Source organism: Nansenia antarctica (genome assembly GCF_963989245.1).
Source record: "Nansenia antarctica genome assembly, chromosome: 18".
Classification (NCBI taxonomy): Eukaryota; Metazoa; Chordata; class Actinopteri; order Argentiniformes; family Microstomatidae; genus Nansenia; species Nansenia antarctica.
In genome coordinates this window covers 13,600,873-13,620,553 of record NC_137691.1, presented here as the reverse complement: position 1 = coordinate 13,620,553, position 19,681 = coordinate 13,600,873, and the positions used below count along the sequence as shown (strand labels likewise).

The 19,681-nt window shown below is 41.7% G+C and overlaps 1 protein-coding gene across 1 annotated transcript in view; it reads right to left on the bottom strand.

Moving 5' to 3' along the window:
- Positions 1 to 12,389: 12,389 nt before the first annotated feature.
- The window catches only part of LOC308172972 (meiosis-specific coiled-coil domain-containing protein MEIOC-like), a gene marked incomplete at both ends in the record, with an annotated part of 29,483 nt that continues 22,191 nt past the window's right edge, over positions 12,390 to 19,681 (bottom strand). The window contains 4 exons of the mRNA XM_080547935.1: positions 12,390 to 12,547; positions 12,813 to 12,990; positions 13,167 to 13,295; positions 13,564 to 15,304. Coding sequence (XP_080404061.1) covers positions 12,390 to 12,547; positions 12,813 to 12,990; positions 13,167 to 13,295; positions 13,564 to 15,304 — 2,206 coding nt within the window. The remainder of the gene's footprint in view (positions 12,548 to 12,812; positions 12,991 to 13,166; positions 13,296 to 13,563; positions 15,305 to 19,681) is intronic.

The window sequence follows — 19,681 nt, the reverse complement described above, 5'->3', positions numbered from 1 at the left end:
CTACTATGCCGCTAACCAATCAAAACCCGTTAAAGCGTCACCTGACTTGACGTCTGCCAATGATATTCCTTCAAAATACGGAACTAGGAAGTAAACAACGTATTATCTGGAAAGACGAGAAGACTGAGTTGTTTCGGATAACTTTACTGTCAAGTAATGTTTCAGGTAAGATTTGCACGTCATACTAATTAATATCACATATTAATGAACAAGTCCATGTCATGTTGTGTCAATACAAACATGTTCTAATATGCTATTTTAGTGAAAAATCCAACCAAACGTCACCCGCGATTGTGAAGCTAATGAATTAACAAGCTATCTAACTTTAAAGGGTACAATAGCTAAGTTAACAATGTCAACTATGTCTATTCTCAATCATTTCAGTAATAATTGTGCCAAATTGGGACCAGTAACATTAACTTGTGTGTGCTGTCCCAAACGACTATTTTTCTAACGATTAATCTAGCGATTATTTTATCGGTTAGTCGATTAGTCTAACGACTAATTTGTCGATAAGTCTAACGACTAATTTGTCGATAAGTCTAACGATAATTTTTGTACTGCTCGGAAAAAAAAACTAAAAAATAACGTATTTGTCTCCACCTCACTGCTATAGCTAACGTTACTCTCGCTGCTATGTTATGATTAGCTAAATTGATGCTACCGTAGCATGCGAGCTACGAGCTAGATAACGTACAGTAGGTGCTCGCACCACAATGACAATAGGCTACCGTAGCTAGCCAGCTACATAGCTAACGTTACTAACACCAGAAGACAAGACATACGAACTGTGGTGAGCTACATTGCTTGTGTAACATTAGCTAGTAGCTATCCATTTTTCACTCATACACTTAATTGTCTCGCCTGGTAAAATAAAGGTCTAAAAAAAAAAATTATATAAAAAAAAAAAACGCCATTTTGTTTATTTACGACTAACCGACGCATATTACGCAAACCGACGTATTGACGTAGTCGATGACGTCGACTAATCGTAACAGCCCTGTGAGTATGTTACAGTGTGTGCAAGCATGTTTTTGATATTGTCAATCGCCTCACTTTTACGAGGTGAGCTGGTAAGACAAAACCCAAGACTAAATGTATCTTCACTTGCCTTGCCTATAATTGACGAGACTAGACAAAGATTCAAGTGTTTAGAGAACATTTATAACACTAGTGTGTTTTCGCAGTGCAAACACAGACACATGTCTGTACATGGTAGGTTGTTAGATTTGCATGTGCATCTCCCTTTCACACATTTTGTTTTTTTGTAGGAGCAGTATACAAGCTCTAAAACTGACATATTTGTCCCGTCTGCATATTATGCACTGGGCGGGAAGAAGATGTGGTTTTTTATTTAGGCTGAACGTAGTGGTAGTCTTTGAGCGGAGAAGTCTAGGCTTTGGTGGTGTATCATTTTCAGTTTGACCTTCTGCTTCTACTACATTGTAAGGGAGGGGGGGGGGGGGGGGGAAGGGAGAGAGAGAGAGACATATGATACTCTATGCATTGTAATAGTAATGCTTCCAAAGTTATAGCCTAGTTTATTTACAACTCTCCTAATCTGTTTCCCCAGGTAACCCCAGATGCTCAGCCCTGGACTGCACTGCACATCTTCTGGACCTGACCTGACAGGGCTGACCCTGACCCATTGATGCCTTGTTCATATCTTGTTCATGTCATATCTTAGCTTGTTTATATCATATTGTTAATAATGTTCATGTCATATCATGTCATATTAATCTTAGCTTGTTTATATCATATTGTTCTTATAAATAACTTATATTGCTATAAAACACACCTGCAGCCTCCTGTACTGATTTTTCCCTTCTCTTGCGGGCTCTTTCAATGTTTCTTATGTTGGCATACTGCATATAGCATTATGGTAGCCAATATTGTGGTTATAGTGGTTCTCCAGCTGCAAAGCCACAGAGAGTTGTGAGATCGGCCCAGAAGATCATCGGCGCCCCCCTCCCCTCTCTGGAAGAGCTGTACAACACACGCTGCCTCAGGAAGGCCTCCAAGATCTCCAGAGACCCATCCCACCCTGGGAACGAACACTTTGTTCGGCTGCCCTCGGGCAGGCGGTTCAGGACCATGTCCGCAAGGACAAATAGACTGAAGCTCAGCTTCTACCCTGAACACAGCAAATACCTAGGTTCTAGGCCCTGGACAATCTAGACAATTTGATGGCAGCTACTAGATTGTAATCAAGTGCAATACTGAAACACAACTGTGAACATTTCAAACCTGCAAACTGCGACACTTTAAATGGATGTGCAATAATACTATGTGCAATATGACAACCCTCGGGTACATAAGGTTCAGAGATAGGAAATGTTAGGATATGTATAGCATAGCATAGAGTACAGCACAGTGTTTTATTTGTATAGTATAGTATAGTGGATAGTGTATATAGCCTTTATTTATGTAAACCAGCTCTTTTCCCTTCTTGTTTTTAGTATTTTTTTTCCTAGCACCAGGGGAGCCCCCCCTCCCAAATATATATAATACCTATAGTTATTAAAAAAAAAAAATACAGCCCTTTCTGCAATTTGGCTTTCTGCAGTGTGAAGATTCACCCACTGTAGAGAACAATGTACACATTTGGTCCAACTTGCATCTGAAAATGCTATAATATTGTCCGTTCGGTTTGTTAAATGCATACAACACTCCATAATTCATCACATCTCGTTATTTCCCCGCGGTTGCTAGGGTTAACATCCAGTCAGGTGCTAGGGTTAACAGCCATTGTTTACATTTCGGGGTCCTAATGAAGCCGTACTCGAATTCTGATTGGTTTATCAACTAGAGCGACCAGCGATGTGCCTGAGCAGACAGACTATTAAAAAATAAGTTTGTGAAAATCTCCGACATAATACAGCTGAAAACAAAATTGTTATAGACTTAAGAGAATTACTTAGTATCGTATGTAAGATATCGTTTACTCTGTAGATGGAAAAAGATAAACTTCGCGATAAACGCATTCGGCCCACCACCTAAATTGGATGGAAAGCTTCAACAGTTCATGAAGCTTCATCTCGCCATCACTAGAAACAATGCAATGCAAGACTTGGCTACGAACACGTGTTACTTACATTTCTGCGTTTTCACCAATGTGGAGATACCGGCGCTGCTCCAAACGGCCCTGTCGGACGTCTTATCATCCAGAAATCACATCTCATTCCTACAAGCGAGCTGCCTCGACGGACTAGAATGAAAGTTGTTATCAACACGGTGTCGTCTTTTGATGACGTCATCACCGGGTCCTTCCGGAGCTGTGTTCTGGAACTCCGCCCACTTAAAAGCGCCCACGTTAAACTTGTTTAAGCATTTAGAAATAATACTACATATGGATGAAGTCACCCAAATTATATGCTACTACATCTGGAAATAAACATGTCAATAAAGATGTAATCCTACTCTATGACTCTATTATTTGTGCTTTGAAGGGTTTATAATTCTTCTAGTATCCTAATGACCATGATGAAAGACTGCTGCACTGCATAGGGGACATATCATGGATTGTAAACCTATAATCTTCCAAGGCTAAACATGGTTGTAGTAATCATGTTAGAATATGTGTTAGAATACTTCGTATGACACCCCTCAAGTTTGAAAATCACTTGACTCATATTCTAGAAGTGTTTCTGAGTACTGAGTAATATGAATCAAGTGTTTATGAATCAAGTGGATATGAATCAAGTCAATATGAATCAAGTGTTTATGAATCAAGTCAATATGAATCAAGTCAATGTTAATCAAGTGGATATGAATAAAGTCAATATGAATCAAGTGGATATGAATCAAGTGCATATGAATCAAGTCAATATGAATCAAGAAGACATGAATCAAGTGTTTATGAATCAAGTGGATATGAATCAAGTGGATATGAATCAAGTCAATATGAATCAAGTGGATATAAATCAAGTGGATATGAATCAAGTCAATATGAATCAAGTCAATATGAATCAAGTGGATATGAATCAAGTCAATATGAATCAAGTCAATATGAATCAAGTCGATATGAATCAAGTGGATATGAATCAAGTCAATATGAATCAAGTGGATATGAATCAAGTGGATATGAATCAAGTGCATATGAATCAAGTCAATGTGAATCAAGTAGACATGAATCAAGTCAATATGAATCAAGTGGATATGAATCAAGTCAATATGAATCAAGTGGATATGAATCAAGTGGATATGAATCAAGTCAATATGAATCAAGTGGATATGAATCAAGTAGATATGAATCAAGTGGATATGAATCAAGTGGATATGAATCAATTGAATATGAATCAAGTGGATATGAATCAAGTCAATATGAATCAAGTGGATATGAATCAAGTCAATATGAATCAAGTGGATATGAATCAAGTGGACATGAATCAAGTGAGTTTCAACCTTGAGGGGTGTGATACAAAGTATTCTTGGTCCTTTCCTGCGTCCCAACAGTTAAAAGTGCCACCTCTAGATTGCATAGGGAACCCATAATGGACTGTACACCAACATATTTCCAAGGCTATAAACATGATCCCTACCACTGTACTCAGCAACACTTGTAGAATATGGATCAAGTGAGTTTCAGCCATGAGGGGTGACACACAGCTGTGTCTTGTCATGTCAATTCTACTAATTAACCACTAATAAAGACACATGTGAGTTGCTAGGCTCACAATAATTGACCCCTAAGGACACACAATGTGATGAAACTAAGTCTCCTCAGGTTATTAACACTAGAACAGCCATGAGGGGTCATGACCCCCCTGTGAGGAAAGAAAAATTTGATATCTTTGCACTTTGATCACATTTCAGGACCCTCCTTTCATGACTTGTCCGAGATATGTGCGTTCTACCACCCAGTATCCTTACATTTTCAAAATCACATCAGGATAAGCTAGTATAAAGCTATTTTGCCGTTTTTCTGTGTAGGAGGCAGGCTAGTTTACAAGCGGCCAACTAGTGGTGGTTGTGTGAAAGTAGCAGGTTAGCATTGTAAAGAGGGGGTCATTTAGGAGGTAAAAAGGCACGGCTGTTCTAGAAGCTGGTAGAGGAGCAAGAGAAGCGAGACCCAAAGCAAAGCTCTGGCTCAGTTCTGAGGGGGGCTGAGGGGTCACTTCCCCAGCAGACAGCATCTGGTACTAATAACACAACAAGGAAGACAACAGGTTAGCACTTCTGGACATTTGGGATTTGATTTGATTTGTATTTGTCCCAAACACAATAAACATATCAAAACATAACAACATTTCTGTCTCAAAGCTATGTATCTGTGTATTTTTTCAGTTTTTTTGTGCCATCCCACCGTTTTGCTCCATGGATATGATTTTGTTTGTGGTTGCTCTTATCTTATTGACATAAAGCAGTGACAAGTGAATGCAGGAGTATAAAAGGTTCAAACAACATCACTTTATTAGCACACAACACACGTGTCAAATATGTCACCTAATGGCTAGATATTTGGGGAATTGTAGTCCTAGATTTAGTGGACTACAAAAACACGTACACAGCTGAACTGAACAGAAATACAAACATAACACTGAGACTACAAACTATGAGTAAAAGTAAGTTATGTTAAAACTATTGTTTGTTACATTGAGGCTCTTCAACCTTTAAACTTTCATAACATCAAAAATAAGAAAATCACATTTAAAAAAAAAAACATAATTGACTGCCAAAGACGCCAATTGGCGTCTTATAGAATAGTAACGTTGACTGCCAAAGACGCCAATTGGCGTCTTATAGAAACTTTTTTTTTTTTCGCGGGGATCGCGTTATTGACATGTTCTACACCTAGCGAGTGAATGTCAGACTTGGGTGTAATGTATTTCGGTCCCAGATGGGGGCAGTAGTTCGATAAAAGCCTGGAGAAGGAAGTGGCTTGCTGTGGGTTGTAGTAATGGCGAAACGGATCAGGGTATGTGCCAAACGCGGCGCGGAGCATTGCGGCGCGGAGCATTGCGGAGCATCGCGGAGCAGCGCGGCCATCGCGCGACTCTTCAAACAGTTCAGAGTCGGATGATACAGAAAAAGTGCAGAAAAAAATAAATAAAAAAAAAGTTCTGCAGAAAAAGCTCGTTTTCTCTGTTTACTGGTCAAAATCAGGTGTTTTTGCTGAAACCACCCTATGTTCTACGGCCGATTTCTAAACACTCAAAGAGGCTAGAAACAAACTTTCTTTTTCTAATGAAAGAAGAGAGTCTAAAGTTTTGGTAGATATGTTCAATGTTTATGTAGTCCGAAAAGTCAATATTTGGTGGGTCTTCAAAGTTCAGCGAAAATGCCCCAAAAGTCTGGCAGTGTGGAGCTCTCCGCTCTGAACATGGCTGGCAGTCAAAGAGTTAAACAATCTGTACACGCAGGCTAGAGGCCAATCTAACAAATGTGGGGGAGGAACAGTGTTGGAGTACGTCCAGGCGTATGTCCAGAAAATAAGCTGTTCTAATAGAAAACTGAGAAGTGATAGGATCTATATCTTAAGAACATATCTGAGAGTGGTGTCCTGGGGTAGGAGTCAAACCCAAACCCAACTGAAGGTACAGCAAGAAAAGGTCAAATCTCTGGACCGTTACAATGTAGCTGATGGATCTCCCTGTCTCTCTATTAGTGAGTGTAGCTGATGGATCTCCCTGTCTCTCTATTAGTGAGTGTAGCTGATGGATCTCCCTGTCTCTCTATTAGTGAGTGTAGCTGATGGATCTCCCTGTCTCTCTATTAGTGAGTGTAGCTGATGGATCTCCCTATCTCTCTATTAGTGAGTGTAGCTGATGGATCTCCCTGTCTCTCTATTAGTGAGTGTAGCTGATGGATCTCCCTGTCTCTCTATTAGTGAGTGTAGCTGATGGATCTCCCTATCTCTCTATTAGTGAGTGTAGCTGATGGATCTCCCTGTCTCTCTATTAGTGAGTGTAGCTGATGGATCTCCCTATCTCTCTATTAGTGCCGTGTTGCAACAGTACAGGTACACACATTGATTTCATTGAGTACGCGTTAGTATTTTTCGCACAACAGAGACTGAAATTCACTTTCTCTCCAGCAGGGGGCATCAGCAGCACTGGAAGCAACCATCCCTCTCATATCTACAGCAGTCACAGAACAGCAACAACAACAAAAAAGGACCGTTTTCATTGTGTGACGGTCGGGATTATTTCCGCCGCCTTGTAGGGGTTACAAAGTACTTAGTCTGGGGAGGACTGAGTGGGACAGGATCTAGGTCCCCCACACCCAATACCTATGGCCTCAATGTTCAGGTGAGTGAGCAAGTTGTTTACTGTTTAGTAGCTTGGGCTTACGTCAACCTCTTAGACGGGGTAAAGTGGGCTTTAGTAGGTGGCCGTGAACTGACCTGACACCACCCCCTACTTTACCTAGGTCTAGCTAAACAGGTGAGGCGCCCCTACCCCCAGGTAAGTAAATGAAATGGGAAATTACAGCTGTTATTCCCTTCAAATGTTTACTCAAGAATAAACACAGAGCTTATGGAAAATTATCCAAACACAAAACGGTTAACATTTGGGTCAAGAAATTCAATATGGTATGGTTTCATTAATACACTGGTCACTAGCAAGAAATCACATGAAAGGCAAATCAATGCATACAATACATCTGTTCTAATTCACCATCCAACCCTGAATGCTTGAAATTTACACTTAATAAACCATTCCCTTTAAATGCAACATTATCAACTTAACTGAATGCAGATAAACTCAAAACAGGCATTTCACTCTTACTTTCACATTGACATTTAACCAGTGGTGTAGTCTAGTTTTTTCTAGTGGGTATACTGTGATTTTGCCCTCCCAGTCAGAGCGACACCTGTCCCGTAGCGACACCCCATAAGCACCACCACACTCACTTATGCATACAGTATGCATCTACACCGGTGTTTGCTGCCTTGGGGGGGGTGGCATGGACTGTATTTGTACATCAAGCTGCCTCACGCTACAGAAACAGGAGATAGGCTCCTGCCCCCTAAGGGCCGTTAGGCTCGAGAACCATCGGTTCTCAAGGCTACTTATGTGGTCTTGACTACATGTCCACTTTCTCACCTGGTTCTTGCTCTCTCTCTGGTGTGCCGACACCATCCTGCTCTCTCTCCTTCTCTCCCTCTCTATCCTCCTCTCTCCCTTTTGCTGTCAACCAAAAGGCAAACATAACAACCAGAGTATTTATAATCTAATAAGAGGTATACATTGAATTCATATCAAATCATAACATCATTCTAATTGAATATTGGGTTGCTGTGGGCAATGCAGTCAGATTCTGTCTTTACTTACTCTCACCTGTAAGAAAATCGTATGTCCAACTACAAAAAACAGACATTTCCAATGAGTGAGGGTTTGTTCCAATGCTTCAATCCACTGTCCATGTACTGTAAATAACTTACGGTACATGTGGGAAGACGGTACATGTGGGAAAACTAGGGTTAGGGTTCTGAGTCAGGACCTGCTCTCTGTAAAACACACACACACACACACAGCTAGTTATAAATCATACACTCCCACAAAATTCATGCAGTACGATCATTCATGTCCACAGATTTAAAAAATTGTGTTTGAGAGACAATAGTTTCTCACACACGCACGCACACACACACAGTCCCTCCAGGCTGCTGTTCCATTGCTGCTCCAGGGAGGCCAGCCTGCCCTTCTGCAGTGCCAGTAGACGGTCCACACACTGCAGGTGAGAGCGCCGGGCCTGGGCCCTCTGCTGCTCCGCCTCACTCAGGTCACACACCAAACACTACAACACACACGGGGACAGAGAGAGAGGGGGAGAAAGAGCGAGAGAGAGAGAGAGAGGAATACATAGAGATAGAGGGGGGGGAGAAAGGGAGAGACAGAGAAAGGGGGGCGAGGGAGAGAGAGAGAGAGGAAGGGGGGAGAGGGAGAGAGAGAAAGAGAGACACAGGGAGAGAGAGGGGGGGGGGAGAGAGAGAGGGGGGGAGGAGAGGGAGAAAGATAGCAACAACTTGCTTTAACATTAGGAGAACTTTGCTCGTTATATTCAGCAAACAGACAACATAGCCCACCTCATTCATTCGTTTCGGGGTACAAGAAAAGGTGTTGTTTTTACCTGTGAGTTTACAAGATGAGTTTGTGTGTCGTCTCCTAGCAACATCGCATGGATAAACAGAAGCAGGAGCTGCGCGAACTTTAAAAACAAAAAAGCCGAAGGAAAAATACGATGTGAAAACGCCATATGTGCATTTAGATCATCGTTTCTCAACGGGGGCGGTACCGCCCCCCAGGGGGCGTTCAGACAACACCGGGGGGGCGCTGGAACCAATATTTTTAAAAGGGGGGCGTTGAGGTGTTCTTGGGGGGCGTTCACGCATAAAGTATTTTTCTCATGAAAAACAGCTGTGTTATTACGGGCACATTCGTAAATGCACGAACGGTCAGTTCGCTCGGACAAACCGTGTTTTCAGTCAGAGCGCCCATCTCTGAGCGCTCTGAACTTGGCCGGGCTCTGTGACGCAGACACATGTAGCGCAGCGCCCAAAAAAATAAAAGTGAGTGTCATCAAGAAGATGGAGAAGCTAAAAACTCTAGCAAAGCTAGCAAAGGCAGAGCTTTTGATAGTTTCCAATGTGTCTGGGTAAGCTGCATTGTAGAAGAATCTTGACAGTTCATGTACAGTGCAGAAATTGCAATACTATGCTACGATAGAAAGAACCCCGGTTCATCCCATCTGTAACATCATGTTGACCAATGCCCAACTTCTATGAGTGCTTTCCTTGTAGGCTATGCTTGAGTGACATATGTTTCAGTTTGTGGGCTCATTGTAATTGTTGCGTTCGCTTCGTTCGCTTCCTTTCAATACAGCTTATTTAATTTAGTTAAATTAGTGCTAATACCATACCACCATACCAGAACATCACAGCAGGAACAACCTATCTCAAAACAGCGATCGTAATAAACCAGTCCTGAAAGTTCTCTGTCGCTTACCAATAATCGAACCTAGAGAAATCAGCTACGAATGTGCCCTCCCCTCGCAGGTTCATCACAGTATATTACATAAATGTATTACTGTTAAGTGTTGTTGTGGATGTTATCCCTAGTGCCATTCTGAGGTTAGCATTGCGAAGTGTTTGCAAACTAAAATATTCGATCGCTTTTTTGTGATATGTTGCTCCTCTTGTGATGTCCTGGAAACGAACGCATCAGCTGCAGAGCGCCCATCTCTGAGCGCTGCGCAGAGCTCTGAACTTTGGAACTTTATGTTTTGATATGTTTTGATATGAGAAATTCGAAGTGGTCAGTTTATGAAAATAATACCATAGAATACTAAATAAAATACTAAAATAATAGCCCCCTAGCGTTTGCCGCCATATTGTGACACCACCCCCCCCCCAAAGTCCAATCAAAAATGAATCAATATTAGCATCATAAAACAGCAATTTGGAGAAATGCAACACCAGCACACTTAAAAAAACGAACAATGTTAGTTGTAATGTACAGTTCTGCAGCCTACTGTTTGTTCTGCATCGGACATGTGTGAAATTGCTGCTGTTCCGTAGCAGTCTGTTTGTATTCTCTGATGTTGTCTGAGTTTGTTTAACACTCAGAAACAGCATTTTTATTCACATTCACATGGCTTTTCTGCTCTCTGGTAAACTAATGATAATGATATTCCAACTGCCCAGTTAAATCCAATCTATTATTTGGCATTCAGTGACATGCTTTTTAAATTATATAACACAGAATATTAGTCAACATTAATGTTTAGCGAAGAAAATAAGCCTACTTTTTTTGATGGGGGGGGGGCGGTAAGAGGCCTGGATAATGGACAGGGGGGCGCTGGCCCAAAAAAGGTTGAGAACCACTGATTTAGATCAACAAACAATTTAATTTTTTTTTTTTATTCCAACATAATGTTTCACAATAAAAATAGCATACAGAATTTCACAAATACGAGAAAAAACTAAATACATAAAAGGCAATTTTCATGAAACATTAATTTCAAACAGGAACCGTAAAAATACAGGAGTTTGAACCTTTTATTCCTGTCATATATCTGTAATACTTCATTAATAGTGGTCATCAATAAAACGTCGTTGTTATATGACCGTAAGGTGTTCATATTCTGTTATAATTTGGGAATTAGCTAGTAGTGTGATTGACATTAATATAATCTATTTCAAAATAAGAATAACATCAAACAAGGGCAACAATCAATACATGTTAAAATTCCTGACTGAAACAACTAAATTACTGTGTTGAATTTCAGGTTAGACAAAACACTCAAACCTTTAAAAGTTGACGATTGATTAGTGTGTTACCATGGAATGTGAAAAAAGTTTGTTTACATTACCATGTTCACTCAATTTAGGAAAATGCAATTATTACTTATGATTCACAATTAGTTATTCTTAAGAAATATACTGAGAACAGAATATCAAATTAAAAGTTAATAAAAGTCTGAACATTAAATCTTCACCAGACTGTGTCACAAATGTCATCAACAAATCACTCAATAAGTTCAATTGATCTTTATGCAAGGATAGTTTATGTAATTTTGGAATCAATGTCTTCGTTTTTATATGGTCTCTGATTTGCATAGGAATCAATTACACACTATGTAGATTAGGATGTCACTACCTGACAAACTGATGTACTGTAGCTACTAGCTACTACTATCCTCCATGAGGGATGGTGTGGAAACGACATTGCATGTGTTGGATTTGCACTAAACTTAATGCTTTGTAGTAAAATCAAATAAACACATTTCCAGCCATTTGCTGTATCATTAGAATTCATTGTTGCAACACAATTATGGAAATGAGATAGATTATTTTTCATTAAGGGATTCTTTTTGGACACTTGGTTATATACCACTTGTGTAGAGTGACTGACATGATGTTGCCCCATTGACTGTGCTTTTTTCTCTCCATCATTCAACTTTGTAGATTTTGGTCAGTCTCCCTGGGCTTCAGGGTCCCATTCCTGAGCAGTTTTGTAATGACAACCTGATCCCCACAGTGTGTAATTGATTCCTATGCAAATCAGAGACCCTATAAAAAGATTTTAATTCCAAAATTACATAAACTATTATAAATAAAATATTTAACAAGATTAAGTTTAACAAGATTAAGTTAAAAAAGGAACATGAGTTCAAACAAAAAGAACATGAAAATGTATTAATACAAAATACAACCCAATAAAACAAGAAATAGGAGAAAGGAAATAAGCGTAAAAGTGCAAGATGAAATAAACACACACTAGCTAAAAGCTAGGCAAAAAACCCACCTTCTCGAAACCCTTCTTGAAACCCATACCGTGTCTATCTCAGTGTCAAGGGCACACTAGTAGTGGTGTGGTTTCAGGCGGGATTTGAACTCACAACCTTCCGATCACAAGTCCAACTCACTATCCACTAGAACACCACTATCCCTCAGAAGTGGACTCACTGTCTCCTTGCTCGTCCAGCTTCTCAATGGTGGATTTGGGAAGGGTCATCTGTAGGGCACACCACAGGGCAGTGCGGGACTTCCATGTGGTTGTACAGAGGTCCCTCAGTGCTGTGGCAAGCTGCAGGATTTTGTCTATCACAAAATAAGCAGACAAAACACTCATGTCATTTAACACCTTCCTGTTGTAGGCCTTTTTATTAGAACTGAGCAAGCTGCCCATCAATAATACATGAAGGCAAAAAAGATAGTTGTGCAACCTTCCCAGGAAAGAATATAGAGGGCGCAATTGAATCACAAATCGTCAATACAATATTGGAAGACATCATTGATAAATGCAGGATGAGCTTAAAAAAACTAAAAGAAGTGGCTCATTTATTACATGGTAGTGTTGAATTACCTCTGTCCTCTCTGAAATGAGCACTACTCTGACTTTGCCTGTTGGACGTGTTGATTTCCTCTTCGCGTCTGGCTTTGGTAAAGTAAATAGCCTGTCGGTGTCTGTCCAAAGCTGAGCAAATGTTGGCATGGAGGGGGAAGCTGCGCACACGCTCCATTTTACCCAGAAGGCTCACCACCTAAGATGTAATAAAACAATTAATACTACAGGTAAAGGTATGACCGCAAATTAATTTGAAACACTTGCTTTACTTCAGTAGATGGGTGTCAATCTCACACAGCAGCTGTTATGTACATAAATATCCTATTTTGTGTGACTGTAGACAGTTTAAAAGACAATAACTTGAAATCTCACCCTGGCCTGTTCTCTTATCTGGTCCACTATGAGACAGTCGACTCTTGAAGGGTTTGGTGGGATCTTGGGAAGGGTGCAATCAGCTGCAATCAGTTTTCCTGGATAGCTCTTGATAAGGATGACCTCTGTCTAAAACAGAAAACATATAAAGAAAATGTTACACCAAACAGTCAAACCATATATACAAAACATAGTATGCTGAGATATATTATAAGCAAGTAATATACAGTGGTGACATGAGCAGAGATGTACTACTCATTTGGAAATCTGGGATTAGTAGTTCCCTCAGCTGTTCACCAAAGGGTGACCGCTTTGTTGTTTGAATTTAGGCCTAACCCTAATAAATGTTGTCTTCTTTCCACACTCATAAAATTGGGCTCATATTCTCAATGCTCACCTCCTTCCTCTCCTTCTCCAAGACCCTCCATTGCTCATAACACTCCTCCAAGTGGAAGTGGAGCTGACTCATGGGTCCTCTGTTCTTCATCATCCTTGGGGACCTGATCCCTGTCATCCCAGGATACATACCCTCTCCACCAGACCTCATCAGGTCATCGAAGTACGGGTTGAAACCTGCAAAGTCACTGTTTGGCAACAAGTCACTCAGGTCCATGAGGGGAATGGGGCTGCCATAAGGGAATGATGATCTGGAGTTGTAGTTCATCGGCACGTGACAGGAGCTCTGTCTATGATCATTTACTGGGTTCATGTAAGGCAAAAAAGGTTGGGTCTTTCCCGTGCCATTTCCTCCTCCAAATCTCTGAGATCTATTCATTCTTCCAAGTAGGTCGATGTAAGGGTTCTGCAGGAGCCCCTGTTTCTTTTCCCCCTCTCTTATATGAGTGCCTGTCTGGGGCCGTGGCTTCCCGTCAAAGTGCCGCTGGGTACATCCCTCACCCACTAGGCCAGCCATATGCATCCTGTTCTTGTCGAGCTGCATTTCAAAGTCACCATCCCCAGCTCCCCTCCTCAGCCCATCCATGCCTGTCACAACCTGGTTCTGTCCTGTCCGGCTCTGGAGGGTCGGCCCATCCTCCTGACTGTAATCTGGAATACATGATGCACCTCTCTGCATTTGCTGGGAGTGCTGCGGTACAAATTCTGACACAGAGTGTGACAGCATTTTGGACGGCCCAGATGATACACAGTTTCCTCTTGGCTGCTTGAGTTTATTTTGCATCTGGTTCTGTTGGCTGTGATGGGGAGCATACTGACTCAGGCTCAGGTTCATGGAGTGGGAGTAGGGTCCTTTCTGGGTGGCCATCTTATTTGGATAAGAACTTCGAGGATTCAAAGATGCAATGAGTGCTTTTGGTTGCTGAAAGTATTCAACATGTTGTGGACCAAACCCAGATGTATCTCTAGAACCAAAGTCACTCTGCAATGGGTGTTTCCTTAACCCTCCATCAGTCTCTCTTTGCACAGCTCCAAGCTCCCCTCCCAGCTCCTTTTTGAACTGTATGGTTTGAGTGCTGTGCGCTGGTATTCTGGAGCTGGTAAAATTCCTCTGTTCAGTCATGCTGTCCTCATATTGCATCTGCACTGTCTGTCTGCTCTGGGGCTCCCTGCCACATGAGTTGTCCTGCTGCTCACCCACCATTAAAGCCTGGATTCTGCTGGCCAGCTTGTTGACATCTTGCATGGTACGGTTTGGTCCTGGCTTGGTCCTTCTGGGCTTGACACTGCTTTGGCACTGAGGTGCAAACGCATCAATGTGATCAGAGAAAGCATTCAATGAACCACTGAACCCTCCAACCTTTTCATTTGCATTGTACTCCTCGTGTTTATTCTGTCTAGGCTTTGGCAGGTAGGAGTTCCCCACATTGGGCACAATGGGCAGGTGAAGAAGACCTGGCGGCTTCTGCACTTGTTTGGTCTGTAGGGAGTAGGCGTCCATATCTCCATTGCAGGAAGAAAAGAGCCACTGCTCACTGTTGTCAACGCCATTGAAACGCTGATAACACTCTTCAGAATCTCTGTTCATTGACTGTCCTTGTGCTTTATCGAAAGGCTCAGAATAAACATGGTTTGGCGGAAAGGCATAGTGGGGCTGGATTTTTGACTCAGACTGGAAGTACTGTGGACAATCCTCCCTCATTGAATTAGGAGACCAGATAGATTTCAAATCGGATGGTGTCCTGGAAGGGGAATTGAGAATGTAAAGGTTAACATATGGCTCTTTTCCATTGACCAGACCGGGACGGCACAGGACGGCACAGTTTTGTATATCTTACCCGTACCGTATTTTCAGAAACGCTTCTCCATTATACTCAACAGACCTGGAGCGAGCCGGGACAGTAGGAGGAGTTAAGCGTCATAAGAGCACTTCACTTTAATAAGTGCCGCTATACAGCTCAACGGGGGTAAATGCGACATTAATTATGTCAAAATGCAGCACTATCCTGCACAGATCAGCCTTAAAACATGTAACATTAGATATATAAAGTTAGACAGGGAGCGATGTATTTCTATGGAAAGGCTGTGCTTGACGCTTCCATTGGACTGACGCCGGGGCGCTCATACAATCTCTGCGTTTGTTGCAGAGGAACAGGGTGCTCCGGTGTCTTGTTCGGTAGTCTTAATTTATACAGCATATGGATGTTACGTGCCTGTTACTTGCTGTTTTAATAATTTTATTTAGCCTATATAGCACAAGTCATGCATTGAATGTAACCTCAAGTGCTGAACAGTATTAAGTAAACCACATGTGTGAGTGTCCGCATCATCGTTATCGAAAAACGCACAAATTTTTCAAATCTTTATTAATAAATAATTACAGAAAAAGTAAATGACATTTGCCTAAAGCGAAATCTGTTGTGGTATTTAAAAATGGCGGTTAGCGGTGAACTGGAATATCAACCTGGGATGAGGTTATTGTGACGATTTCCATTGACCAATCAACGGTCTGCAGCATCACAAATCGTAGCAGATAGTAAATGTAGCTAAAATCAGTACGGGTACTACGGCCCGGTACGGCCCAGTTGGCAGTGGAGAAAGTAAAACAAACCGGGCGCACGCATTCTGGTACGGTACGGGACGGTAGTGGAGAAGCGCAATAGTACCAGGCATGAAAATGGGTCAGGGGTGAAAAAGGTGAGAAGGATACCTGCTAGGGGGTCCCAGGGTTATGCTCCTCCCAAGTTTTTGGTGGAAAAATGAGCTTCCAAATGCTCATATCTGATTTCTTTTAGATTTACTCTAGTGGTGGTCACATGCAGAATTACAATATTGCACAAAAACAAAAGTATGAATGTATAATTAAGTGCAAATAAAGTATCTTTACATGTCCACATATGCTGTATAAGAGACGGGACTGACAACTTCTCTCATGAAATGCGCAGCTTTAATAAAGGGTTAGCGACTTCCATCACCAGTTGAGCGACTTGAGTCATTCTCTTCTTTCTCTCAGCAAACACATTGCTGTACGTTGCACTCTATTACGACCGACACCAGTGTGAGTAACTTTACCTGACCAACAGCCCAAGGCACCTCGCGCTAGGGATGCACCGAAAGTTCGGCCACCGAATGTATTCGGCCGAATCATAGCAAAAAAAGCACATTCGGTATTGGGCCGAATGTGTGAAAAGACCACCGAATAGTAGCAGTTTACCGCCAAATAGTAGCAGGGTTGTTCCTACATAGAGAATTATGAGGCGGCCGTCTCCGTCATATTTCTTGCCGCCTCCAGCTCTCATCAAAACTCAGTCGTATTTGACAGTCGTATTTTCTACAAGCGTTGCACTCTGTGTATTTATGTCATTTCTAACTGCAATTATGGCATTGCGCCGACATGGTGGCGGGGGCGCTATTTAACCCTAACCCTGGTGGCGCTGTACTGCAAATAAGCTTAGCTTTCGTGTTTACTAGCGAAATAGCTGTGCACACAAGACAAAACAGAGAACCGTTGCTTGCTGTTTCATTATCCAGAATGACAAGTTGAGCCTACTAGCGTTAGTCAGTGCTACTTTTAATGTATTATATGCAAAATTATCAGTTTTGAAGTCTATCAGGGTTTTCAATCGCTGAAAAGTTCTATTGATCAGACAGTCAACAATAGGTTTTAGACTGACATGGTACTACTGCCATTAACAAGGACTAACAAACTTTCTCTGTCATAACACCTCATTTTGTGCCAGGAAAAAACCTGAGTAGATGACAGATTTTTTGATGAAACGATCAAAAGTCAGGGCTTGACATTAAGCTTTTTCAGGTACGGTACTTGTCCTTCGGACAAGTGAACTTATCTTTTACTTGTCCGAGAGCTCAAGTTACTTGTCCAAATCCAAAGATTTTGAAAAAGCAATAATATTAATAATAATATATTATACTCTCACCGGCCACTTCATTAGGTACACCTTTTCAACTGCTTGTTAACGCAGATATCTAATCAGCCAATCATGTGGCAGCAACTCAATGCATTTAGGCATGTAGACATGGTCAAGACGATCTGCTGAAGTTCAAACCAAGCATCAGAATGGGAAATAAAGGTGATTTAAGTGACTTTGAACCTGGCATGGTTGTTGGTGCCAGACGGGCTGTTGCGTGATATTATAGTGTCAATATGGACCAAAATCTGAGGAATGTTTCCAGCACCTTGTTGAATCTATGCCACGAAGAATTAAGGCAGTTCATAAGGCAAAAGAGGGGGTCCAACCCCAAGGTGTGCCTAATGAAGTGGCCAGTGAGTATGTGTATGCAAATAACACATTTGACTACTATTGATTTGATAATGATGTATCCTTAATTTTCAAATGTATTCATTAAACAATATTTTGTAATTATTTTAAATTATTACGATGGGGTAATCAGTGATTACCCTAACCCTTTTAGATTAAGATTGGCCACAAAAGGGATGAATATCTAGGAATATTTACAAAACAAATTGTAACTATAGTCCCTCCCACCGCTGGACTGGCCATACAATCTTTCTGCCCGCTGGCAGATGGGCCGCGCTAGTTTTGGGCCGGTCGGGCCGCCTTGGCCCCCCCCCCCCCCAAAAAAAATAAAAAAAAATATAAAAAAACTTGCGCAGCCCAAAATAGCGCGGCATCAACTAGCGCTGAATCAAGCGGCGGCCCCCGTTTATACTAACACATGGGCTGGCCCAATCACACACCTGCTGTCCATCGGCCCCCTCCCCCACTCTGATCCCTCGGCCGACAACCCAAGTACAGTGTCATGTCCGTAGATAAGATAGTGAAAGGGGGTGCCCAGAAAACTAGGGAGAAAAAAAGTAAGAAGCTAGCAGAGGATGCCTCAAAATGTCAGAAACTGACAGATATGTTCTCTGCATCGACTGTGGGGGCTAGGCCTACTACAGCTGCGGCTGCCACAGCAAAATCTTTACCGCTAACTAACGTTAGCAGTTGCACTGATGTGCCGTTAGCAATTGAGGAGGAGACAGAGGACACAGCTAGAGAGGTAAGCAATGTTGTTACTTGGTTTTACAAAAGCAAAGTTATGTTAGTCGCTTGCATTGGCCAGATTAAGGGAGCAGCAGCAGAGAATGTCTTATGACTTATGCTAACCCGTACAGGCAGCATGATTGCATTGCGCTTCACCAGGACTTGACTGGAATTCATGCACACACACAGTGATCTCTCTCGTGGTGTACCGTTAGTGCTGCTTGGCTGTGGACTCTATAGCTAACGTTAGATGGGGGTGTTCTGCATTTTGTGACTTTCTATTTTGTTGCTAGCTAGCAAGTTGAGGTATCACTGTCACTGACATAAATGCAATACCAACAATGGGTGTTAATAATACTTTTTATTTGAAAATAAAAATATTTAAAAAAAAATCTACACTAGCCTAGTTCAGAACTAATGAATGCTTTTTATTGCATGGAGAAATAAAACTCATGCAGTCTGCAACCCAATAATGTTGTCTTGCAACCTTCCATTTGAAATGACTGGGCTTCTGGTGTAACATAATGCAATCATGCAGCCTGTGTGTACATGTAAATGAGAACGTTGCTGATTTTGACAACCAGTTAGTTTACTTCTCTGTCCATGTCTTGTTGAACCAGGTTGAGCTGCTGCTGCCCTCCCCAGAAAAGCAGAGTGTCAGGGAAAGAGAGGAAAAGGAGAGAGAAAAAGATGAAACAGAGGAAACAGAGTGCCACGTTCAGGACTTCAATTACTTTGCCTGTCCTGAGCCTTCCATGCTAGATCACTTTTTAGATTACCACCCTCAGCAGAGAACCAAAAATACAGCGGCACAAAAGTATTTAACATGTGCAGATGGCACCAGTAGGAAGTGGCTCACATATTGCGAAGAACAGCATACATTGTTTTGTTTTGTCTGTATGGCATTTGGCAATAGCACTGACCCCAGAAAATGTATTACTGGAATGACAGGATGGAGACGTGCGCAACAGAATGTGGAGGAGCATGAAAAGAGTGCTACACACCGAAAGTGTGCTGAAGCCTATTTTCTAAGAAGTAGAAAAGGAGATATCCAGAGCAAGTTTGCTGGCAGTCAGATGTCTGCTCATAGGCAGCAAGTAAGAAAGAAAC